Here is a 25,090-nt window from a genome sequence, read left to right as displayed (position 1 = left end):
TCCAGCATCTCCGCCTCGGCTGGGCAGGACGTAAGGATGGCAGGTCACCTCCTCACCCTCCGCCCTCCTGGGGGGCTGCTCGTATTAATAAACTCTGGGCTTCCAACCAGCGGCAAGGAACCCTTCCCGCCGGCCCCTTCTCACACCGTTACACCGGTGGCTGCGAGCTTCCTCGGAGCAGTGCCCCGGCCTGCGCTCCCCCCCCCGCCCGGACACCACGTCGAGGAGAGGCGGCGGCAGGCTGGCGGGTCCGCCCTGCCGAGCTCGACCTCGAGCCCGAGGTCCGGATGCGGTCTGCAGCCCCTCGCTCCCGCATCCCCCGATCCTCACACCCCTGCACGTCCCTTGGCAGCCTCCTCGGTTTTGAAGCTCCCCCCACCTTCCCAGGCGCGCTCAGCCCTCGCCCCTCTCCGCGCCCTGCCCGGACCGCAGTGGGAAGGCGCGGAGCGGCTCCCGCGCCCCGCCCCGCATCCCCATCCCGCAGCACCTGGCGCGGCGGCCCCGCGCATTGGCTGCCGCCCCCCGCCGGCCCGTGACGTCATGCTGCAGTGCGGGGCGGGGCCGGGCGGGGCGCGGAGCGCGGTGCGGGAGGTGCCGGGGGTGCCGCCGTCCCTGCGCGCCGCCGCCGCGGGAGCGAGGGCGTGGGTCGCGCCGGGACCCGCCGCCGCCGCGATGGGCGACCCTCGGCCCCGCGCCGCCGTCCTCCTCCCTCTGCTCTGCCTCTGCGCCGCGCTGCCCGGCAGCGCCTCCAACAAAGGTGAGCGGCGGAGCGCCGTGGGCACGGTCCCAGGCGGCGGCGGCGGCGGCGGGCGCTCCGCTGGAACCCTTCGGTCGCCCCCCGCGCCGGGGCTCTGGAGGGGCACGTTGGCACGTCCGCCCCCGCGGTAGCGGTGAGGCTTCGCGCTGCCCGCCGCCTTCGCCCAACACATTTTCGTTGGGGCATCTTCGGCATCTTCCGGCGGCTTTGGCGTTCTTCGCCCCTTCGGGCGTCCTCATGCCATGCCATCCCATCCCCATTCTCTACTTTCTCCATCTGTCATCCTACCACCGCGTTTTTCTCCGTTCTTTCATCTCCTTCTAGCGTTCCCTTCGCATTTTCCCCTTTTCCATGCACTTGTCTTGCTTTTGTTTAGTTATTGCTTTGTGGATTTACGTTCCCTTCCCTTCCCTTGCATGCTGAGAGAGAATATGTTGTTTCTCCACAGACCCCCGCGATCTCTAAAACACATCTCCTATCTCCACCTTCCAATCCCAGTTCATCCATCTACAGTCTGTCAATAGGAATTATTTTACAGTTATGTGTTAAAGATGCAGGTTGCTTATATAAAAGAATATTTTATATGATAAAGATAAAAGAAAACCCAAACCATCCCAGTGCTACAGCTGTAACGTTCTGAATGCAGATGTTCTTTGAGCACATATAGTGATGTACAAAGATGTAGGTTTCTAGATCTGTGGCTGTAGAGACAGGCATGAGAGATTCATCTCAGGGGAGTCAGTGCGTCAATAATCCGACAGGGTGGGGGAATCTGCAAACATTTAAGGTCTTCAGGGGTCATCACGGAATGTGACACCTTAGGGTGCTTCCCGTGCTTTGGAAGAGGTATGGCTACAGGGCGGATGCACCGCAGAGCTGTGTGTACACTGACATTGGCAGGGGCATTTATTTGTACTGCTCTGGTTCCATGCGGCCCGGTGGCAAGGAAAGGCCCCTCGTGCTCTGAATTCTCTCTCTCCTTTGTGAATTTGCACTTGGAAACATCTACCCACCTTTGGCAAATTTTTTTAGATTTACAGCAGCTTTCTTGAAGCTGGTAGGAGTCCGTATCCTAAAAATATTCCCGAAATGTTTTTCTATTCTCCAGCAACTCATTTCCTGAGAAATCAGATTGGTGATTCCCAAGTTGCAGGTGGATGCAGCAAAGGATTTATCTCTCTACCATCAGCTTGTTACCCCAGCAACAGGGCACATTTGGCATTTATAGCTATGGATTTCCACCTCGGTGGTGTGGCGCATGGACTAGAGCCATAGAGAATGGAAGCTGGAGGGGACAATGGAGGGGTAGGGGGAGACGTGGGCACTTGCATACAGGAAGGATTCCACCTGCATACTGAGCAGGATGGATGTTTCTCTGGGTTTCCTACGCAATGCTTTATAATCTCAATCAATACGGTGATGGAGAAGTGCCAACCCACACTCTTCGCTGCTACGCCAGGCTGGGTCTGCCCACTCTGCCCTGCTGGGGCATCCCCACTCTGACCTGTCACCCTGCCTGCTGGCCCACCACCCACCTCTGGCAGCATTCCCTGGCCTTGGAGTGCAGAAGGGCTTGGTTGTTCAGGATACTACCCCTCTTGAGTCAACACATCAGGCCATGCCAATACGGCATTTCAGAGGACACTGTGCTGCAGAGAATGGATTCACATATTAGAAGTAGTGCCCTTGAGGGGAATGGCTCTGTATCCTACTCTCCACCAGCTCTAAGCCATGCTATGCTCAAAGTATTGCTGGGTTGTAATAAATCTTGGTCTCCAGGGGGTGGGAGAGTGGGGGATTATCTGGGAATAGGGGTTGTAACTAGGCCATGTAATATAATCTCTGAGGCCCATTTGGCAGGGAGTGGGCATGGGGGAGGGGTTTTTAATTTGTAATGATTTTTTTTTTCTCTCTCCCCTCCCTTCCCTCCCCCCCACCCCTTTATTTCTCCCTTTCCCTGCCCCAGAGCCTGTGTGATAAAGATTAATTTGCTATTTCTGGGCCTGTGACATTTTTCAGAGCCTCCTGCTGGCTGCTGCCTCCATGCCAAGCCTGGCTGGGCTCCAGCCAACAGGATTAGCAAGGAGGGGCCAAGGGAATATGGTGCTCACCATGGAGTGGGGAAGGAAGGAGCAAGGCACTCTCAGAGGAGGTTATTATGTGCATAGGATGTCTGACTGGAAGTGTACCTGGGTATATGTGTGTAGGTCCTGGGCCTTAGTCTAGAGGATGCACACACAAGTAATAATGGCTGCATGCAAGACTTGTCCCCTGGGGACACCCCAAGGGAAGATGTAGCCTGGATCCTTTAATTATGGCTTCATTGAGCTAAAGGATTTAGCATTTGGAATATGTCTCCAGGGTCAGGCTACTTCTGCCTCTGGAGTTCACTTTCTTTTTTAACTGCTCCAGCTTTCCTGGGCACCCATATGCCTCTCTACATAGTTCTGATAAGATAGTAATGAGGAGACCAGAAGGAACACGTTGTTTCTAATGAGTCTCCCAAGAGCAGAACTAAATAAAGATAACTTCTTCCTCCCAGCCTATTTTAGACTTCTTTATTTCCGTAGAAGAAAGTGGGGAGGGGAGGTTGTTACTTGCCACTGGATAATATTCTGCTTGTTTTCCACTGAATCTGCCATTGGTGGCTAATACATTCCTGTCCTCTATCCCTTGCCCCAAATCCACTTCAGCAAACAAGCACAAACCCTGGATTGAAGCCGAGTATCAGGGCATCATCATGGAGAATGACAACACAGTCCTGCTCAACCCACCACTATTCGCTCTGGACAAAGATGCTCCACTGCGCTATGCAGGTAGGTGGATAAGAGCTCTGAAAGAGTGGGAGGTAGGGACAGACTTATGAAGAGGCAGAGACAGGGTGACATTCATCCCTGTGCTGGATCCTAGCTCTATCCAGGAAACGATCACCTCCAGACCTTGTTCCAAAGGAGGTCCCTAGTGAAGTCTGGAGGCAATTTGGGCACAGCTTGATTTAGGATGCTGTGAGCTATTTCCTTAGGGAGAGAAATTGAGGGTGGAGTCAGCTACTTTTTGACGCAGTTCTGCTATTTCCAAAGATCACATGCACTGCGCTGTGTCTGTGAGCCCTGGAGAAAGCTGGTAGGGCACACTTGGTTGGCAGTGCTACATCCTCTCACAGTAAGCACAAATGCCTGTTACAACAGATGAGGTTTTACAAGGGTTATATTCCTAATGCTTGCTTAGGCCATGCCTGGAGCTTCCTCATGCATCCTCTCGCAGCTTTGGGAGAGGAAAAGTGGTCTCTCTGAGCTGAATTTTAGGAATTAGTGACCCTATCTGCAGTTCCCTGCGGTACTCTGCGCCTCCTGCATGTGTGGGTGGATGAGACATCATGGATCTACATGCTCTGGCTGTCTATTTGCAGTATATGGCCTGTTTTACCTCACTGAGGGCTGCAAAGGAGAGATAAGGTGCTCCCTCAGGACTGTGGCTGTGTAGCACTAACACATGTAGTTTGAGCCTTGTAACCTCTAATCCTTTGTGATGCTGGTCAGCACTCCTTGCCGTGGGAGTAGTCTCCAGTAGATGGCAATCTGCACCATTAATGGCTGTAGGGGATAGCAGGAGGAACTCCTAGTGAACTAAAAATTGTTCAAAATGAAGGGTGATAATGAGGAAGAATGGAGAGTGCAAGTTAGAAAGGAAGAAAATATGGAAAAGGAAACCAAGGGATATGATGTGCTCTTCTCAGTTCTTTTCTTTCTCCCCTTCTTCTCTGCTTTTGTGTGTACCAGGTGAAATCTGTGGCTTCAGGATTCATGGGTCAGGGGTACCTTTTGAAGCTGTGATCCTGGACAAAGCCACAGGTGAAGGGCTCATCCGGGCCAAGGAACCAGTGGATTGTGAAGCACATAAGGAGCACACATTCACCATCCAGGCTTATGACTGTGGAGAGGGACCTGATGGAGCAAATACCAAGAAATCACACAAGTAAGTTCATACAGACATTGCTGCATGTTACAAAGTGTGATCTGTCACAGAAACACAAAGGAAAGTTGCTGTGGAAACACTTTCTTTAGCCAGAAGTATTTTTCTCTATCCATGATACTATAACTCAATATGTTAAGAAGACCCAAAGAAAAATATTCATTGACTGTTACATGACTGAATATACTAGAAATGAGGGCTTTCTAACAGTGGTGTCTAAGGGTGACGTTTTATGTTGCTGCATATAGGCAGGAGGTCCAGATTGCATTATTATTCCTTTGCTCTTTCTGTGGGGTTGGAAACCATTGTCCAAGCTCCTGTATGCCAGCATTGCTGCATTGAAACCAAGGTCTCTTTCCTTGTCCTCGTTTTTGACAGATGGAAATCAGACTGGTGCACTTTAGGGGACTGATTTGAAACTTAGGTGGTGTATGGCTCCTAGCAGCCCATCAGTTCTTATTGGTGTCTCTCTGTGTCAGGGCCACAGTGCACGTTCGAGTAAACGATGTGAATGAGTTTGCTCCTGTCTTTGTGGAAAAGTTGTATCGCGTGGCAGTGACTGAGGGAAAGCTGTATGACCGCATCTTGCGTGTGGAGGCCATTGATGGAGACTGCTCACCACAGTACAGCCAGATCTGCTACTATGAGATCCTGACCCCCAATATTCCCTTTCTGATTGACAATGACGGTAAGAATCTACACCCACCATGTGCACATCACTCCCTCTTTCCTGCTTTGCTCCTTCTCTGCCAGTCCCATTTACAGGCAGAGCTGTGCTATGTGAATTTTCTAGCTGCTGATATATCCTGGTGTAGAGATGCAGCAGCTGTTTTGTGAGATGCTATAGCTTCTTACGGAGTGGCATTGGGCAGGGGGAATCAACCCCTTTTTTGGTTGTTTTTGTCATTGATAAAAAAAGAGTGATTTTTAGAAGGAACATCTTAGAGGAGACTGTCTTTCCTCTCCCTTGATCTCTTTATTTTGCTAACCAGGGAACATCGAGAACACAGAGAAGCTGCAGTACAGTGGAGATCATGTCTACAAATTCACAGTGACAGCCTATGACTGTGGAAAGAAACGGGCTTCAGATGATGCTGAAGTGGAAATCCAGGTGAAACCCACCTGCAAGCCCAGCTGGCAGGGTAAGAAGCCTCCAAACACAGATATGTCTTCCCTTTGCTTTTGCTTAACTACTACTCAGTTCAGCTCATCGCAAATGTTTGTACATACACCTATAAATTTGTATGCCCTTTGATATGGTTTAGTTTTAGCATCAACCTATCCCCATCAGGGGATACAGCAGACATCTAAGTCTGTTGCAAAGCCATTGAAAGGCAAATTCTGACTTTGGAAAATCATTCCTTGGATCACTGTGAGCTGCTATGTGTTTAATAAGGTTCATAGGCTGTCTTCAATGGGGCTGCTCATCTTGAGGATATTTGGCTTTTCTAGGGGTGTTGTGTGCCTGCAGGCTCACCTTAGTCTATAGAATTAAGGGGAAATTGAACAGCTAAACAGCTGCTCTGCCTGATAGGAGAGGTTGACCAACCAAGGAATGATGCCACACCAGTACAAGCTGTAGAAGCAGAGAACTTGGATTCTGTACTTCTAGGAAACCTTCTCTTGCATTGATGCCAGCTGCATAAAACTGTCTTTCCAACGTGAAAAGGGCCAAAAGTGCGGACTACTTTATAGATGCCACTTGTGTGTGTGCCAAGTGTTCTGGCCTTGGGTCCTTGGCAGTACCTAACCCCTCTCTTTTACTCCTCTTCATTAGGCTGGAACAAGAGGATTGAGTACACCCCAGGTGCAGGCAGCCTCGCACTCTTCCCCACCATTCACTTGGAGACATGTGATGAGCCCCTGTGGAACATCCAGGCCACGGTGGAGCTGCAGACAAACCATGTGGCCAAGGGCTGTGACCGGGACAATTACTCTGAGAAGTCACTGCGCAAACTCTGTGGTAAATTGGTTCTTTCCCTTTCTGAGAGCAGCTGTGGCACGGCACCCTGCCCCTTCCTCTGCAGGGGTTTACACTGGTAGCTCTGTGCCTCACACAACAGAGATGGTGGGGGATGCATTCCTCACATCTGTTGTGGTCGGTGGAGCTGGGAGGACACCTAGCTTGCACGCTGCATTGAGGGGCAATGGGCATTACTGCCCATATTTCATAGAGTTGTGGAAAGGTGTGGGCTGGAAGGGACCTTAAAGGTCCTCTAGTTCCAACTCCTCTGCTGTGGCCAGCAACAATTTCCACTAGACCAGGTTGCTCAGAGTCCCATCCAACCTGGCCTTGAACACTTCCAGGGATAGGGCATCCAAACTTCCTTATTTTGTAAGGGGCTGCCCATGCTTTCCTTGCTGGGAAGCCAGAGGTTTCTGTGCATTGCCCTAGTATACAGAGTCTGTGGGACCTCCTTCAGCATAGATGGAAAAGTCAAAATCCTTCTCCAGGAGAAGGCCTATAGACAACTCCTCCTCTCCCTGTGCACTGGGACATTATGATGAGCCTTCTAGCATCCTCTTCATCTGTTCCCCAGTTCTAAGTCTCCTTATTCTCCTGTGCCAACACTCTTGACTCCTTTCCTTCTCGGTAGGTGCTGCCTCAGGAGAGATTGACCTGCTGCCAGTGCCCAGCCCCACAGCAAACTGGACCGCGCGGCTCTCGGTGCACTACAGCCAGGACAGCAGCCTCATCTACTGGTTCAATGGCAGCCAGGCTGCCCAGGTGCCTGTGGTGAATGGGCCGAATGCCCATGAGGGCCTGAGTGACCACTTCACCTTGTCCGTATGGATGAAGCATGCCGTGGTACCTGGCAAAGGCAGGCGGGAAGAGGAGACAGTGATCTGCAGTACAGTACAGAGTGGTGAGACACTTCTCCTGGGGTGGTGACACTTCTGCCCTCTGCCTTTGATTTGTTAGAATGGATTTTCCCTGCAGGGGCAAATCTCTTGTGTGGGAGCAGGACCTGAGCAGTGGTCCCTCCTTAGGAACACAGCTTCTTTAGGTGTCAGGTTTTTTCTGGGCGCGCTCAAACCTACTGTGAACATATGGTGCTGAGTGCCAGTTGTGCAGGATAGAGTGGGCTGCTGAGTTCTGGCTAGTGATACTGCTCAGAGGTGTGATGTGTAACTCCCTGTGCTTGTCCCTGGCAGAGGAGGGCTACTCGCACTACTCCCTGTCTGTGCATGGCTGCCGGATTGCTTTCCTCTACTGGCCATTGCTAGAAAGTGCAAGGCCTGTGAAATTCCTCTGGAAGCTTGAGCAGGTGAGGAATCATTTGCCTCTTCCCCATGTCCCTGCTACTCCTCAGCCCTTTGCTGATCCCTTCCTCTGCTGTTGGCCGTAGGTCTGTGATGATGAGTGGCACCATTATGCCCTCAACCTGGAGTTTCCCACTGTCACGCTCTATGTGGATGGCGTCTCTTATGACCCTGCCCTCATCCATGACAATGGCCTCATTCACCCGCCACGGCAGGAACCCTCGCTCATGATTGGAGCCTGCTGGACTGGTGAGTGCCCACTCCCCAAACCACACTCCTCCCATATGGGGAAGAAAGGGGAGAAGATGTGAAAGAAACACCACTCAATACTAAATGATGCAAACCACATTGCAGCCAATTTGCCTCCTTGGCACCAAAACCAATGTGGCTCCTTCCTTCCTTGTGGATCAAGGTTATAACAACTCAGGGAAAGGTGTCACTGGCAGCTTCATGGACAACAGCCATAGAATATGCAATGGATAACCAACTTTCAGGCAGAGGAGAGTGGAAACTCTGTACCTCATTCAGACACTGGCATTTCTATCAAAACCTTTCACCAGAGAGCAGGCAGTACTATTTATGCTACTGATTGTATTGATGGGGATTTCTGTGTTTTGAAGGTCTATATGAAGCAGACACAAATCATTCTGTACAGGAATTGTGTTGGAAGACAAAAATCAGGTTAGGAACAAAGTTCGGCCACTATCAGATTAAAACCTGTTCTGTGGAGATGTAAGGCTGCATTTCCCAGGTCTTTCAGGTCTCCTGCAAGACTGAAGCAGATCAGAATGAAGGGAATTTGCCTGCTGCTTGCCTTCACTCTGGCAGAAATTTCTAGCAAGATCAAATCTTTCCTGTAGTGCTGCTTCTTCCAGGTCAGGGATCTTCCCACAGCTCTGTGCTCTTGACTGGCCTTTTGCAGACAACAAATATTGATCAACTTGGGACCTCTTAATGGAGCTATCTGAGTTTCAAAGGGGTGTTGAGAATATTGCTTGTTGTGAACATGGATAATTCTGAAAATAGATAACACTGGGAAAGGATTAAAAAAACCCAAACACTACTTGCTCCCCTAAATCAGTTACTCATCCTACAGTCTCACTATCCCCTTCACAAGAGAGACTACCTTCTTTCATCTATGATGTGCTGTCCCTAAGATTGAAGGGTACACTGCTTGGCACAGAGCTGTTCCTGTGGACTGGCCAATACAGGCATTTATGTTGGTATTTTCTTGACCCTGTAACTACCATCTTCCAATGCCTTATTGCTTGTCTGGATGTTCTCCTTTTGCAGAGGAGAAAAACAAAGAGAAAATCAAAGGAAGTGAGAACTCCACTGATATTGTACAAGGTAGGGAAAAGAAAGAAGATGGTTCTCTTCTCCTCTTCACTGTGCATGACTGTCACATCTTGCATGGTGCCTTCCTCATACAGCTTCCCCAATCCTGTCCTGCCACCTCCCACTGCCTTGGGAGGAACCTCCTTATTTGGCAGATTGGTCCTTGATACCTGTGGAGCATGAAAAGGCTGATGGAAGGATTGCAGCCTGCTTTGAGAGAGAGAGTATGCTTTTCATGTGGAGAAGGAGTCCTCATGCCTGATCATTAAAGCTGCTCTATGAAGAACATGATAGCCATTAGAGACATCAGGAGATGTCACCTCATCCCTAACTATCTGTGGAATGTGTAGTTTCTTTTACAAGCCCTCACAGGAAGCAGAATGAGAAGGGGACAAGAAATTGTTTCCATCTGGCATTCAGCAGTGTGGCAGAAACTTCTCTATGCTACCCACCGTTCAGTGCCCTAGTCTTTCTGTTGGTCTGTTTTTCTCACTTTCCCCCATCTGGAATTCAAAAACTCATCATCTCTTTTCTTCAGCATCCCTTGTCTTTTTTTTTGTCTTTGTCTTTGCTTTTCCTTGTCCTGTGCAACCCTCTGTCTCTCCCTGTTTCCCTTAACGTGTGTACGTCCCTCATATTTTGCTTTTGTTGTCTGGGCTTTTCTGTGCCCCATGCACCCCCCTCTCTCTCTCTACCTCCCTTACAGTGTAAGTCCCTCACACTGTTGCTTTTGTGGTTTTGCTGTCTTCCTCGCCATGTCTCTCACACCCTCCACCTCCCATGTTTCCCTCAGGAGATCCTCTGTCGATACACCACTACTTCCATGGTTACTTGGCTGGCTTCACTGTGCGCCCTGGTAGCTTGGAGAGCCGGGAGGTTATTGAATGCCTGTATGCCTGCCGTGAGGGGCTTGATTACAGTGACTTCGACAGTCTGGGCAAAGGGATGAAGGTATGCCCATCTGCCCAGCTTGCATGAGTTTCCTCCACTCTCCTCCCCAGCCTTGCTTCCTAGGACTTTGCCTGCTCCCCCACCTCTAACAAGTCCCCGCCTTTCTCCTTTGTGTCTCACTTAGCCTGGACTCTGGGCATTTGCCAAGGAACCATGAGTATTTTCTCTTCCACTTGTAGGTTCACGTGAACCCCTCTCAGTCCCTGCTGACCTTGGAGGGTGATGATGTGGAAACCTTCAACCATGCAATCCAGCACGTGGCTTACATGAATTCTCTGCGCTTCGCTACCCCTGGGGTCCGGCCTCTCAGGCTCACCACTGCTGTCAAGTGAGTGGACAAAGCATCACCTCCAGCTAAGTTCAGCAAGAGTGTTACCTCTTTTTGGACTGAAGTTACACGCACTCACCTTGTATTTTAATTCTAACTGATAGTCTCAAAATGGGTAAAAGTCTTCCTGCAAATAAACATTAAAGTATCCAGTATCTAAATGGATACTGTAATACTGGTTCCTAGGGTCTATGCATAACTTCTGCTTTCACTCACAATGTTCCAGGCTTGTGGACTGGTTTTAATTTTCTCTGTGGTGTGTTGACGTGACCAAGCCACCTGAAACCCAGTGGTGTCACTCCTACCACATGACTCTGTCTTGCACAGCAGGCTATAGGGAAGCTTTAGGAAGACTACTGGAAAAAGGATATTCCTTTCACTGGAAGTAATTGGCAGGAGGCATTGTCCATAATGTTGTTGGTGGAAGCTTGAGCCAACTGATGCTTTCTACTGCTCTCCTTCAGGTGTTTCAGTGAAGAGTCCTGTGTCTCCATTCCTGATGTAGAAGGCTATGTTGTGGTGCTACAGCCTGATGCCCCACAGATCCTGCTGAGTGGCAGTGCCCACTTTGCTCATCCTGCATCAGACTTTGAGTCTCCCGATGGGATCCCCCTGTTCCCCAACCTCCAGATCACCTGCTCCATTTCTCACCAGGTGGAAGTCAAGAAGGATGAGAACTGGCATGGTACCGGTGAGTATAGGGCAAGATAAAAAAGACAAACTGTAAAGACCTATGAGAGTTGCAGTCCTGCAGAGGAAGTAGAGCCCCTATAATTACACCTGAAAGAGAGAGTTTACAAATATAGAAGCAAGGCACATTGTCTGTCAATATGTAGGCTAATCGGCTCTTATCCCTTTCTGCTCCTCCCTGTACTTTTTCTATCCACTCAGTTCCTTTGCCTCACTCTCTCCTAATTCTTTCCCAGGCTGTTCATTCCTAATCCCTTTTACATTTTACCTACATTTCTCTTTATTGAATCCCACACTAGATGGATGTCCTGCCTGTTACCCTCTCTACTCCTGCACTTACTTAGGGTTCTCCTACTTCCTTCTCTCCTGCTTTCTTCCCTTATTTCTTGCCCCCTCCCTTCTCTTCCTGCATCATTTATATATGTGAATTCCTCAGTTTCATCACACCCTATAATATCTTGTTCTTCAATTTCTCTCCATCATCCTCAGATTATTTCTCTGCACTCTATGCTCTACGTGTTCTTCCACTTCTTCCGTATCTCTTCCGGTAATGGGATTTTTGGCTCCTAGTTTTCTGTTTAGAAGCTTTGCCTTTCCTCGTGCAATGAGTTTCTTGACTTAGAGCAGATTGGTCTCAGCCCTGCTGAAGGCAGATAGTTATTGAATGTGATTGCCATTTTAAAGAAGATAAGATCTCAACTATGGTAACCAGCAGTCATGAGACAGGGAAAAGCGTGCAGGGCCTGGGAATGTGTGAGCATTGTTCTTAATTTGCACATTGTCATTTTCAACAGAGTACTTACAGCCAAGATGTGTTATCATGAACCAGTCTGATACTAGTATGTTGTTCCAAAATAAAGTGACTTTATTATGTGCATAAATAGTGTCATTAGAACCACGGGGACTCCTGCAACAAGTAATTAGACTGACAGTGATTTTACTCAAGGTCAGTGCTAGCCAGAGAAGGAGAAGTAATTACATATGATGTGAGCACTTTTAAGTAAGTGGGTACCACTCTTGAGTAACTCCTGCCTTCACTGATGGCTGTCTGGCTTTCTGGCCGTGTCTTCTTTCCATTTGCATCTCAGTGACAGACACACGAATGTCAGATGAGATTGTGCACAACCTGGATGGCTGCGAGATCTCATTGGTAGGAGATGACTTGGACCCAGAGAGGGAGTATCTGCTCCTGGATGGGGCACTGCTGCAGCAGCGGGGCCTGGAGCTTGTTAACACCTCTGCCTACCTGACCATCACAGGTACGTTCTCTCCTTGATCACAGCTGTCTAGTTATGTCTCTCTCACTGCCTGTCAGACATCACTGCAAGGAGCACTTAACCTGATGTTAGAGATGTGTTGGTGTACTTTGTGACACTCTGGGATGTAACCATTTGATGAACTCCTGGCTTTTGGAAGTCCCATGCCATTTCCTTGGGGAGGTGGCTTTTCCTCCACCACATGGTACTGAAGCACAGCGTCTGAGTGCTCACCCAGGCTTGTATCACTCCTCTGGACTTAATCCTTGGGGTTTGGTGTTCTCAGGTGTCAGCAACATTTTGCATCACGTGACTGAGGGACAACATCCCACAACTTGTGGACTGGTACAACACTATTGTGCTCTCCAGAACTTAACAGGGCTGTTGCTCTTGGTCCTTCCTTCCCTTCCACTTGTTTTATCAATGCAAGCAGGGATTTCATCATGTCCTTAGCAGCAAGCTCCATCTTGGAGCCCCTCCAAAAATTAATGAACCCAGCATTGCCTTGGATTCCTCTATAGCTTCTAGTTGCTATAGGGTTATGATGCCAGATAACTTTGAAGAAGGAGGTTCCTAACCCCACACTAATTCTCTCTTCTTGTCTCAGGCGTGGAGAGCATTGCAGTTTATGAGGAAATACTACGCCAGGTCTCATACCACATCAACCACGGTGCTGCTCTTTATGAAAGGAAGTTTCACCTGTCCTGCACTGAGATGAATGGGCGCTACTCCAGCAATGAGTTTACTGTTGAGGTACAAGACCAATACATGCACATATAGGTTCTTCCGCAGGCATGGAGAGGACATGGTGGATGGGAATGCACACAGCGTAGAATGTACCATGGACACAGGGCTGAGTCCTCTCACTCTGGTCTTTCTACAGGTGAATGTCCTCCACAACATGAACCGGGCTGCTCATCCTAACCATATTCTGAGTTCCCAGCAATTCGTGCACCGAGGCCATCATTTACCCCCAGAGCTGTCTGGGCACAGTTTGGCAAGCACCCATAGCAACCCAAGTATGTAACACTGTCTTTTGGGTTTATTCCTTTAGGTCAAGATGCTGATTTTCTGATATCTCGGCAGAACCTATAGCAGAGGATTCCTTTCAGGCTCCCTATACCCATTACTGGGTTCTCATTATACTGTCCTATCCCACTTGTCATTAGCCAATGGACTGCAGTCTGTGTCAAATTGTATTTTAGAGCATGGTGCAACAATCCTCCTCTTGTGGTGTGTTGTTTTCTTGATGTAGAAGCAGCCTGAAACCTACACCTCAGAGGGTCTATAAAGAACAACCGTGAGCTGGATGATTTCATTTGCACACCTTGTAAAGGTGCTGTGCATGCTTGTGTAATTTCAGAAAGAAGCTTCAACAGCAGGAGAGAAACAAGTGAGTCAAGACTGCCACTGCTCTAAAAAAAGAGATGTGGTGAGCAGAAAGGCAGAAAAATATAGGAAATGGCACTACAAAGACAAGAGGAGGATTCTTGCCCCCAAAACAGAGGAGAAGCCTGAAAGCTACACTAGATGTTGGTTTGTGCTGGTAGCTTTGTGCCACAAGCATGAACACAGGCCAATTGGTTCCTTCCAGGCTGTGAAAACTCAGGACTTTTTACAGACATTTTGGTCCCATGTTGTAAGGTACAAATAAGGCACCTTTAAGCTATCTTTTGCTGCAGCTTCCTGCAGCAGCTGATTCCAAGCCAGTCCAGTCCTGCAGCTGGCACTTCAGAGACAGCCTATGTATGTGCCAGCCTTTGTCACTCTTCTTCCTAGCTCTGCCTGATGGCAGCAGAAAACTTGTCATTGCTGTACAGAGCCATAACAGTCATAAAGGGCCTGGATAGATTTTGCAGAGAAAGTGGCTATCTGGAGAGTTAAGGCTCAGTCTACAGGCCTAGAACAAACAGGTGGGAGTTGGGTTAAGGGTCTTAGATAAATTTTAAGTTTTATCCTGTGGAGAAGCCAGGCTTTTACTATGGCACTAGCCAGACATCCATCATAGCCTTCTCATCTTCCCTGTGTGCAATGCAGGCATCTTTTGGCTTCTTGCTTTCTCTACTGCTTGCACAGAAATTACACCCTCTGAAAATCATCCTCAAGCCCTTACAGGCTCTCCTCAGCATACATTTCTCCCTCCCAAGAGGGGGATACAAATACCTGCTGTGCAACATATTCTGGTGAATTCTGCAGATAAAGACGTGCAGAGTCTAAAGGCCAGGCCAATATCAGAGGGTGCCTGGACCTACGCATCCTGGAAAACCATGCAGCCCTCAGGAGAAAACACAGGAGTTGAAGGCAGGAACTGCCTGTGCCCAGGGGAGCAGAAAAGTCAGGACATGTTCCTGCCTAGGCCAAAAACCCAAACTCTGCCCAGGAATCTCAGCTCCTGCATGTCAGGTTGGAAATGCATGTTTCTGTGACAGACTCTAACCATACCTTCTCACTTTCTTTCTAAGTGGTCCCCAGTGCTGCCACTGTCATCATTGTGGTGTGTGTGGGCTTCCTGGCACTTATGGTGATCCTTGGCATCCTTCGCATCCACTCTCTGCACCAGCGGGGAGTGGGGCAAGAGGTCCCTGAGGCTGCTGAATCAGGGCACACCAGCACTGGAGGCAAAGAGAGCGACATGTTTTGGGACGACTCGGCCCTCACCATCATAGTCAACCCCATGGAGGTGAGGAGCAGCCACAGTGGTTGGGGCTGGGCAGGCAGCTTGGTTGTCAGATCCTTTCACTTACTGCATGTCTCACATCCCCAGTCCTACCAGAGCTGTCAGGAGAGGGCAGCAGGAAGCATTGAGGGCAGAGCTGGTGAAGGCATGGATGATGAGGACGACAGCACTGACTCGGAGACACCCGACTCCCCGGACAGCAACGACGTGGATGATCGACACATCATCGGCAAAAGCAACATCTCTCACCGCTACTAGGAGCTTTAAAACACCAGTCCAGTGGATCCCCCCCCAAACATATGGCTGGAAGGAGGAGGTGTCTTACTTTCAGCTTCTTCCCCCACTGTGTACACATGTGCTCCTCCCTCATTTGTCATTTCTGCCTCCCGTGTTCCTTCATCTTCTGCCATTCCCATTGTGGACATTCCCCACATTAATGACCCCCCATCTGGCTCTCTAGAAACATGTGTTAGGGCACTTACACATGATCGTGGCACGGTTCAAACTATGATCCAGATGTTGGAAAGAACAGAAATCTGAAAGGCAGAGCCAGCCATAGGGCTCAGAGTGGGGTCTCTCACAACCCCTACCCAGATATTATATATATATATTGTATATTTTTTCAATGTTGTCATTTGAGGTTTATTCTCGTTTCATGCAAAAAAAAAGAAAAAAAACAACCAACAAACCACTGCAGCTTGTGTCGCTTTGTAAAATTGTCAATACTCCTAAACTAAAGGAATGAAGGTAAGAAAGATGAGGAAACAAAGTGGATTTTAAAATAAATGGATTTCAAATAAAATATTCAGGGCTTTTTCAGTTTTTCACTAGAAGCAGAGAAAGAAACAGTGTAGCCTCTAATATGAGACTAGAGGTTGTCCAGAGCGCGTATTTACTGAAATTACTTATCTTGGGGAAGGGTTACATTTTTTAGCATATGTGATGAAACAAGAAAAACACTACTCCTGACTGTACCCTCTGCCTTTCTGAGATTCAAAATACTCTTTGTAAATACAATGTAGCCTTCCCCAGGAAACAGGGTTAGGAACCCACAGAGGAACAGAAGGCATCCAAGCCTGTCACATGCAAATGTAGCACGTGCAGGAAACTGAATTCTTGATTATGGAAAAGAATAAATAAGACTCTTTCATCTCTTGATGATACACTTAGCGTATCATCAACAGAAACAGGCCAAACCTCCTTAGCTTCATCCATCTTCTCACCTGATCTGCTTTTCTTACCAGCACGAAAAAGTATTTTTTCATATTAGAGGTTCCAGCTTGTATAACAGCTGGAACAGAGCATAACAGAGCACTTCTGAGGGAAGGAGGTGCCCTCCTCTTTCTGCTGAGAAGGGTGGGGATGGAAACACATCAGATACTGGGAAAGCATGGCTCTGAGCCCAGGAGTAGCATGAGGTTTTAGGGTAGTGCTTCATAGCAGGTTGTGCTTCTTCCCTTGATATACTTGGTCTGTTTTTTCAGACCTTGCAAGACAAAAGCAGGCTGTCAGCTGGCTGACACATCTTGAGGCAATGGCAGCCAAACATTAAGGACCCAAAGGAAAATTCTGCAATTTGTTGGCAGCCAAGGTTGAGAAATCCTCCCGAGGAGCAAGAAGGCAGCACAGTAGGTGAAAGTGGAAGAGCCCCTCTGAGGACATGAAAGGTTGCAGCACAAGATCTCTGCTTGCTGCGGTTCTCAAATGTCTCAGGTCTAGCCTGTCTTCATGCCCCATCCACATATGGTTGTTACTAGGTCCAAAAGAAGTGAACGTGCTAAGGCTAAGATACTTTTATGCTTTCTGCTTTGTCTCCTTCCCAGTAAGTTCCCTGCCCTTGTTTCATGCAGGGAAATTACAATAGGCACTGTCAAACCAGTGCCCTGACATCTTGAAGCACTGGAATAATTCAAGTGTCCAGAAAGAAAAAAGGCTACATTGTGCACACTGGAGCAAAAAATTTGGCACAAAATAGTCTTATGTCCTGAGAATGCCTGACCCAGTTCTGATCTGCAACAAAACCCACCACCTCTCAGAACACTGAGAAAGACCGGGTCTCAGGACCACGAGGTCCCTGTACCTCTACAGCAGCCTCAGCCAGGAGCTACAGCATGCTTACAAGGTGGAAGAGGCCAAATGTACAATGACTTCGTAGGTAGCCATCATGATGGCTGCATTTGGGATCTGGCGGATCAAGTGAGCCAGGAGCCCTCGGTATAAAGCTGAGGGTCCCTCTTCATGGACCACAAGCTGCAGAGTCTGTATAAAAGAACGGTATCGTGACCCTTCTTCTCGCAACCGTGTCCGAATGACCTCTGGAGAGACAGGAAGGGAAGCAATATATTAGCAGATAGATCCTACGGACACAGCATCTCCCATCAAGGGTAACAGAATCAAGGAGAGGGGACCACTAAACACTCACCATGTGGATATGCAATGCATGTAGCACATGTTTTGGAGACAGCAGCAGCACCCATTAGTCCAAAGAAATCATAGTTGCTTGGTGAATGTGTGAATGGTCGGGAATGGGAATGATGGCTGTTTCTCAGCTCCTGTTTCAGTTCTTCATAGATGACAAAGTGTATGATGGTCTCTGACACTCCAGCGTAGGAGGCAGTGACACCACGGTAAAATCCACGAAGGCCTTCAGTGCGGTACACGTGCATGGCACATTGGAGAGCATTGCTGGCCATCTCCCCCTTTACCCTGTCAAGAGGAGAGAGGGTTAGAACGTCACACTGCTCCGCTGACCCAAAATCCTGTTGTGAACACAACCATAAGACTCTTCCCCAGTCTATGACTTACCATGTTCTCATGGCAACTCACAGACCGTTCCCTACCCAACCCCACCCCCAAACTAGTCGTGATGTGACACAGAGTGGCTCTGCATTGCTGGCCTGCCTTACCTGGCTTCCAGCTGCATCCTGGTTTTCACTAACCAAATAGGGTTGGTGAGTGTGGCTGAGCTCATGCCTAGAGAACAGAAGAGGATGACAGGCATGAGCACCAGGATCATGTTGACAGTTTGTGAAGAGGTGCTGATCTATCAGCTCTCTGAACTCTGCTTGGCAAGCTGCAGGCATTTGCAATTTGAGAATGACCTTGAGAAGAGATATTTAGGGCAGACTATTTGATTCTCTTTCTTCCCTCTTCTAGCCATTGTCTGGTGGTAATTAGCCTCCAACAAAACCCTACTACAGGCCCTGGTGTTACAAAGAGGCAGGAAGCAGCAGGCTAATTTTGCAAGAGTGGAGGATTTTGTTAGAGATCTGGGATATATCAAGAGAAAGATTCTGTGAGTGGTCTAAATTACACACTGCCTTCTCCCTCTCACAGCTGAATGAAGCTCTGATAGCAGCTGAAGAGGTAAAGAGTTTGAAGAGGTGAGCCTAAGAAGAACAAAGAGCGAGAAAACACTTCGGTTACCCAAACTCACTTCTCCAGGTGTGGAGGGAGAAAACCTCAGACAGAGAGCAGGACTGCTGGGAGCAGCAACAGAGAAGGAATGAAACCTGTTGACACTTAGAGATCAAAGGACCCCTCAGCTCTGATTTGAGACAGAAAAGGCTCACCTGCAAAGGCTGCTGCTAGTATGTGTACCTTCTTGGACTCAGGTACAAGGATAGCATTGAGCCTCTCCTTAATACCAGAATAGGCAGCAAAATATATAGCCCTGGTTGGAAAGAAATACAGAAGAGGTTACAGCTCCTGTATGAAGAGCAGAGACACTGCTGTGGGTCTCACTCCAACTTTTCTTAGTCCCAGCACAGGTTTATCAGGTTTGTTTTGTGACATCAGATAACATTTAATCCAGGCCCACAGCAATCATCTTATCTTAATACTATGATCTGAAGCTCCAGAAAATGTCTCTGTGAAGGGGTCCTATGGCACCATAAGCACAAGACTCAGACTGCTTTCAGAATGTGGAGCAATAGCTATCACAGAGATCCCTTAAAAACCATATAACCTGAGCCATTGCAATGGAGGAGTACTCACCGGGAAGGAGCAACCCCAGCAAGGTTTGGACCCAGACCTCGGAATAGGGATCGCAGGCCTTCCTTCTCAAGGATGGCCCTACAGAAGGAAATGAACAGAAAAATCAGCAGAATAACTAAGCTAGGGGCTCTCCTGTTTCTCCTCCTTCTTCATTCTTCAGAATTTTTTGTAGCATCCTCTCCTCACCTCCCATGTTATCCTTTTTCTGCCCTTCTCTCTCCTTCAGTCATAGAATCATACAATGGTTTGGGTTGGAAAAGACCTTAAAGGTCATCTAGTTCCAACCCCCCTACCATGGGCAGGGACACCTTTCAGCAGTCATTTCTTCGTACTCTGGCTGACACCATCTTTCTGGGTCTGATCAAACCACTAGCTCAGAAATTCCTCACAGTCTCCAAAGCAGCCTTGCAGATAGCTTTTTTCAAATTTGTTCAAAGCACAGATCAATGGTGAGAAGCAGATGTACCTGTGCTCTCATGAAATCTTCTGTCACACTTACAGTATGCAGAGCCTCAGCTCAAACGCTATTTCCATTTCTTTCTCTCTCTCCCCCCCTCAACCCCTTCAACTGATGGCCAACTCTCACCTCCCTGGTGCTAACATGCACATTGCTCTATCCTACTCACCTCAGCAACTTGAGGACTCCAGGAGATGGTGGGGTGGGATTAATCATCCTCACGCTCATCCCCGGCAGCTGTACCTCTGAGAGGCACAGAGGCCGCAGTGCCAGCTGGGATGACTGTAAACGTGTCTTCACCACTTCCAGGGGACAGGTCAGGATGGCTCCAGCTGTGCCACCACATCTAGGGCATAACAGCACACTTAAGAATGACTTTTGTGCCATAATAGGGCAATAATTCTGACCCTGCTTGTCCACAACTTCTCCCCTCTAGGAGAAGAGGTAGGCTAGGTATCCCAGCCTGCATCACACATGACCTCCTGCTCTGACACTGATTAACGTAATAACAGCTGAGCTTGGGACATCATCTGGCAGCCTCACTGTGAAACCTTACTCAGTATTTGACACAAACAGTCCCAAGTCCATAGGGACTCAGCAGTCCCCCAGAGAAAATACTTCTGCTGCCCAACCTCACAGCAATGCTTTCTGCTGAGATCACCAGGCACCATGCCTCAACCTCTCCACAGCCGCACAGGCTCAGAGAGGGGCAGCACAAAACTCCTCCACCCCTCAGCCTACCCGTGTCTTCAACCCATAACCCATTCACATTCCCAAATTTGCAAAGCCCTGCAAGCAAGATCTGTGTTTTCTGCCAATAGCCAGGCTCACCCCAAGCCTGACTTGCTTAATGACCAAGGACCCTGACCTTCAGCGGACAGAAGTTATTTTTGGAACTCGTGAGCCATCATCATCAGTCAGGCTAGTCACACTGCAGGAATGCTGGAAGGACACATATTCCTTTTTTCCCTTTCTACCACCCAGGGACTAGTTGGAACCATTGGTTCTCAGCTTCTGCCCCTTCAGATCCTTAGACTCCGTTCTAGAAGAACTCTGTTCTTCTAGGGGATGCTCAGTACCTGAAAGACCACTTTGAGATGAATTTGCATGTAACAGCCATGCAAGAGGCTTTGACAAATGGACAATTGTTCACATGTGCTACAGCCAAAGCTGCTTTGTTTCACAAGAGATGGAGGTTTAAAAAAAAAGAGCTTACTGTGCTCCAAAGAAAGAAAAGCTAACCAAAGAACTATAAGATATCAGGGAAGAGTCAGGTATATCAACAGAATTACATGTGACCATACAGGACAGCAAATAGCTACAGTTCTGAAGAATTATTTTGAAAAAGTCTATAGAGCTCAACACACATATACATTGTTCTCCCAGGCTTTGCTCCTAGGGCTTCATTTATTATTGCCTACAGGCTAGGGAGGGGAAACAAAAGAAAGAGGCCTGGATGCCTATTGCAATGATGTCCAAGAGTTGAAGATCTCACAACTAGAATATTATGCAAATAATGATGTCAGCAAACAGTATGCTATTCCATAACACTCATGCTGCTTTGTCAAGCCCTTGGCAGTGGTGATGAATTGCAGAGCAGCCAATCAGCAGCAATTTCCCTTAGGAGATATGATGAGCGGTGGGACTCTGGGAACATGACCCAAGAATTTAACTCCAGCTCAGAAGACAACAGAAAGCAGAGCAGTAAACATTCTGGCTTAGATTCTCTGGATGAACAAGCTGATCAAGTACAGACTCCAGGACACAGCCTACATAGCAATTCAAGAGTTGCATGAGGCAAGGCCTCCTTTTACAAAGGTCATGTTGATCCTTCCCATATAGACCATACTCACTCAGGGGCCCAACAGTCCTGTTATTTACCATAGTTTCCACTGATTTGTCTGATACAAGCTCCAGACTTACATGCCTCTGGTTTTCCTGATCAGAAGGGTTCAGGAGAAGATCTGAGCATACTGGTGACAGATTAAGATGCCTAAAAGGTCTGAATAGACCAGTTTCAACTTTTTATCTAAAAGCTGAGCAAACACTACAACAGGACAACATTTAGAAAAGCAATTGCTTGGTATACTAAAAATTCTTCTCTCTAACAGTCCATAAGAAGGCACAACTGTATGTAATGTTCTTCTAATATCTCGTTTCTTCAAAAAGTCCCTACCTGCAATGGTCAGGATACGAGTTTGAACCCACGCTTCCAGTATGTATAAAAGCTTCCTGAGTTCAAGTTCCTCAAGCTACTGATACATATAGTTAGTCAATAGAGAAGAATTATAAAAGCAATAAGAGTTTAAAAAATTGTTACTCCTTAGCATGGTGGTAATTTAATCAGCAGTAAGAGAGTTCAAGGTGAATGGGGACCTCTGAGCCACTATGGCTCAATGGCGAGACTAAAGAGGAGCAAAGAACACTCAAAGCCAAGGAGATGAGGTGTACTAAAACTAGAACAAATCTCAACTATGTTGTCTCACCATGAACTACATGATGATACAGCTGCTCACAGTGTATGAAAGACATAGGTCTGCAAAATTCTTCTGTTTCAGGAGAAATGGAAAATTATGTGTCACTCTAGAAGCAGAAACAAAAGCAATTCCTGCAAAATATGATGAAGAGCAGCAGTCGACAAACAGTACAACATGTACTCTCAGAGAAAAGCAGTGGCAAAAAGAGCTAATTGAAGAAGGCAGGTAATTTTACCTTAGAAAATAGTACTTGCCTTAGATATTGCTTTCACTTTTTAAAAGGAAAACTGGAAAGTCTCAGGTGACAGAAAAAGAAGATTATTTGAGAAATACAAAAAACACCGTCAACATTTTTTCAGTGATCTGAAAAGTGTCTAAGCGCATGCACAGAGGTGACAAGGTTTACTTGCAATTCTAAGTTTAGCTCTCTCTTAGGCTAGTCAAAAATTGAGATGGCTTGAAGATCTTAATTTAAAAATAACAGTGCTAGGTCACACAACTCTATAATTAAACCAGGCTTCTGCCTAGGACATGGGCAAATAAAGGTCACCTAGAGAAGAGTAGGAGAAATACTCATCTCCAGAACACTTTCCCAGTTTCCTGCAATTTTCAGTTCAGGGATTTTCCCAGCCAGAAATGTTGCCTTGCTTTTAATAGCCTTCAACACATTCTTTTTCATTCATCTTTTTAAAATGCTTTCTGGACACATAAAAAGCCTTTAGGCCCTACTATCCTGTGGCCAGGAGTTCCACAGTTTAGCCACACGCTGTGTGTGTGTGTTCTTAATGTTCTTTCATTAGTTTTGAACAAACCTCTCACAAGTTTTGTTTGATGGTCTCCAGTTCTTGCACTAAAAGATAAAGTGAACAACTGTTCCTCATGAATGAGATCCTGTTTCATTAAGCAAAACAATAATATTAACTATATATGGCAGCAATAAACTGAACTTCTCATTAATGTCTTACTTTATTATCCCTTGGGTTTTAATTAATTGTAATTCAAGGATTATTGCTTAATGGAAGAGGACAGGATACAGACTGACAAAGTTCCACTAGTGACATTCTTGTCACTACCCAAACTCTCATAGTTTTTCAGTAACCAAGGTGGAAAATGAGGATGAGGAAAGGCTTAAGAAGAAAGCTAAGAAATAAGATTACATTCAGAAAGGCTAAGATGCAGTAACTATATAGTTCAAAGGATAAATTAATGAAAGAGAATAACATATACAAAATAACACTGGGAACAGAGAGGGCAAGTACATATAAACAAAGATTGCCATAGTGTAACAACTGCATTAGCTGCAGAAAACCGAAAATTTGCTAATTAAGAGCAATTAAGTAATCGGGTGTTATTGCACGTGCTGTATCACAGGTTTCACTGTCACACGGACTCCAGCGGGCTGGTGGGATTTGGAAAGGCATTAGGTGGCTGCCTAAGCGAGGGACTTCTGCAGTTACGCAGCAAAGTCCAGAGGACCACAATTATCTTCTGCTTTAGGGCATCAAAAACTTGAAGCTCATTGTTTTGAGACTTTAAAGAGAGAAAGGGCGAAACGCCACTTGAGAAGGGACTTGCTCAAGGGCACGCTTCGAATTCAGAGAGGCATTGCTGGGATCCAACCACCTAACTCACCAGAATCAGCCGCACTATTTAAAGCCAGAAAAGACACACAGGAATGCTAGTCATGCAGTGCTGGAGAGCTGGCTACTCTCCCAAAGACATGGATGCTCCACCATTTGCTCCGCTGGAGAGGCCTCGTGGCGCCTGTCATCCCCCCCGTTCAGCTCCTCGCTTCCCTTGCCCCCCATCCCCGGCAAGCTCAGGCTGGATAAAACTCCACGTCCCACAGGGAGGCTCCCTTTCTTCCCAAACTGAAGAGCCAGACATTCACCCCGGCGCTGCGCGGCTGCTCCAGCGCAACGAAGCCCACACGCGAATCCGGCACGGCCAGGACGGCGCGGGCGAGGATCGCGGGGCAGGGGCAGCGCGGGGGCTCCTCTCCCGCGGCTCCTCCCCGGAGCAAAGTCCAGGGCCCGCCGGCCGCGCGTCCCGGGGCCACTCACCCTCCGGCGACCAGATGCAGCAGCGTGCTGTGCTGCTCCATGGCTCCGCTCCATCTGCCCGCCCGCCACCGCCCCGGGCCCCCGCCGGGCCCGCCCGCAGCCCCGCATTGGCTCCGGGCCGGACGCGGGAGGAGCCCGCGAGAAGGGCGGCCGGGGCGCTGGGTGGGGAGCCGGGTTTCCCTCCTTACAGATTTCAGGGTGCTAGTTCACACAGCTCGCAAAGCTCCTTTTGCCCAGCCCCTCAGGCTCTTCCATGAAAAAAAAAAAAAAAAAAAGAGAAGAACAACATCCCCACGCACACCACCACCGCCCAAGCCCACACAACCAAACAAACTCGTATTTGTTTTGCAATTAGGGGAGCCAAGGCAGAGTGCCAAACTATTTTTTTTTTTTTGACTACAGGGAAGTGACGGGTCCAGGAGCAGAGTCAAGTCGTTCCTGACTCCCACTGTCGCTCACGGGACCCATAGATGCTTCCTTGGATGTTTGGGTTCATATGAAAACAGGCCAGTGCTCTCCAGACAAAAAACCCACCCAAATCAGACCCATGATTTTGAAGTCTGAAGGGTCAGCGTGTCAAAGACAGGAAATAGTCAGGGCCAAAAGATCCTCTGTTGCTTTTGCAAATGCACAGTTTCAGAGCGTGTCAGAATTCATCATCTTCCTTACAAAAAGCAGAACGTACATCAACATCATGCTGTTGCCAAAAAGGCACACATCATATCAGTTTATGTGTTTAGAAGGATAGCCTGTAGGTCAGATGAAATAAGCTGTCAGATCGACTCTGTACTGCTGTGACTTCACTAACAGCACCAAGTGGCACAGGACGAGTGTCCAGTTTGGACACATGCTGCTACAACACAG

At 48.0% G+C, this 25,090-nt stretch overlaps 2 protein-coding genes across 3 annotated transcripts; one reads left to right on the top strand and one right to left on the bottom strand.

The window, feature by feature from the left end:
- The first annotated feature begins 520 nt into the window (after nucleotides 1-520).
- CLSTN3 (calsyntenin 3) lies at nucleotides 521-16,035 on the top strand. The gene is made up of 18 exons (XM_032679227.1): nucleotides 521-757; nucleotides 3,451-3,573; nucleotides 4,537-4,732; nucleotides 5,209-5,417; nucleotides 5,722-5,871; nucleotides 6,507-6,692; nucleotides 7,327-7,596; nucleotides 7,886-7,998; nucleotides 8,080-8,242; nucleotides 9,287-9,343; nucleotides 10,125-10,282; nucleotides 10,462-10,610; nucleotides 11,075-11,301; nucleotides 12,389-12,559; nucleotides 13,164-13,309; nucleotides 13,440-13,575; nucleotides 15,019-15,236; nucleotides 15,321-16,035. Exons 1-18 carry the CDS (start codon nucleotides 541-543, stop codon nucleotides 15,489-15,491), a joined length of 3,060 nt encoding a protein of 1,019 aa, XP_032535118.1. The 5' UTR covers nucleotides 521-540; the 3' UTR covers nucleotides 15,492-16,035.
- LOC116782479 (solute carrier family 25 member 36-like) lies at nucleotides 15,790-24,296 on the bottom strand. Of its 2 annotated transcripts, XM_032679229.1 has the most exons (8): nucleotides 24,227-24,259; nucleotides 22,173-22,235; nucleotides 19,856-20,032; nucleotides 19,230-19,307; nucleotides 18,806-18,906; nucleotides 18,140-18,206; nucleotides 17,656-17,939; nucleotides 15,790-17,548 (listed from the first exon to the last, which is right to left on the bottom strand). In XM_032679229.1, the coding sequence occupies exons 3-8, from the start codon at nucleotides 19,912-19,914 to the stop codon at nucleotides 17,349-17,351; spliced, it is 789 nt and encodes a 262-aa protein (XP_032535120.1). In that variant the 5' UTR covers nucleotides 19,915-20,032; nucleotides 22,173-22,235; nucleotides 24,227-24,259; the 3' UTR covers nucleotides 15,790-17,348. The 2 variants fall into 2 exon arrangements, with proteins under 2 accessions (XP_032535120.1, XP_032535119.1); XM_032679228.1 differs by lacking the exon at nucleotides 22,173-22,235 and having other exon boundaries at nucleotides 24,227-24,296.
- Nucleotides 24,297-25,090: the final 794 nt, after the last annotated feature.

The sequence above is a fragment of the Chiroxiphia lanceolata genome, chromosome 2, assembly GCF_009829145.1.
Source record: "Chiroxiphia lanceolata isolate bChiLan1 chromosome 2, bChiLan1.pri, whole genome shotgun sequence".
Classification (NCBI taxonomy): Eukaryota; Metazoa; Chordata; class Aves; order Passeriformes; family Pipridae; genus Chiroxiphia; species Chiroxiphia lanceolata.
This window is presented reverse-complemented; position numbering and strand designations above follow the sequence as displayed.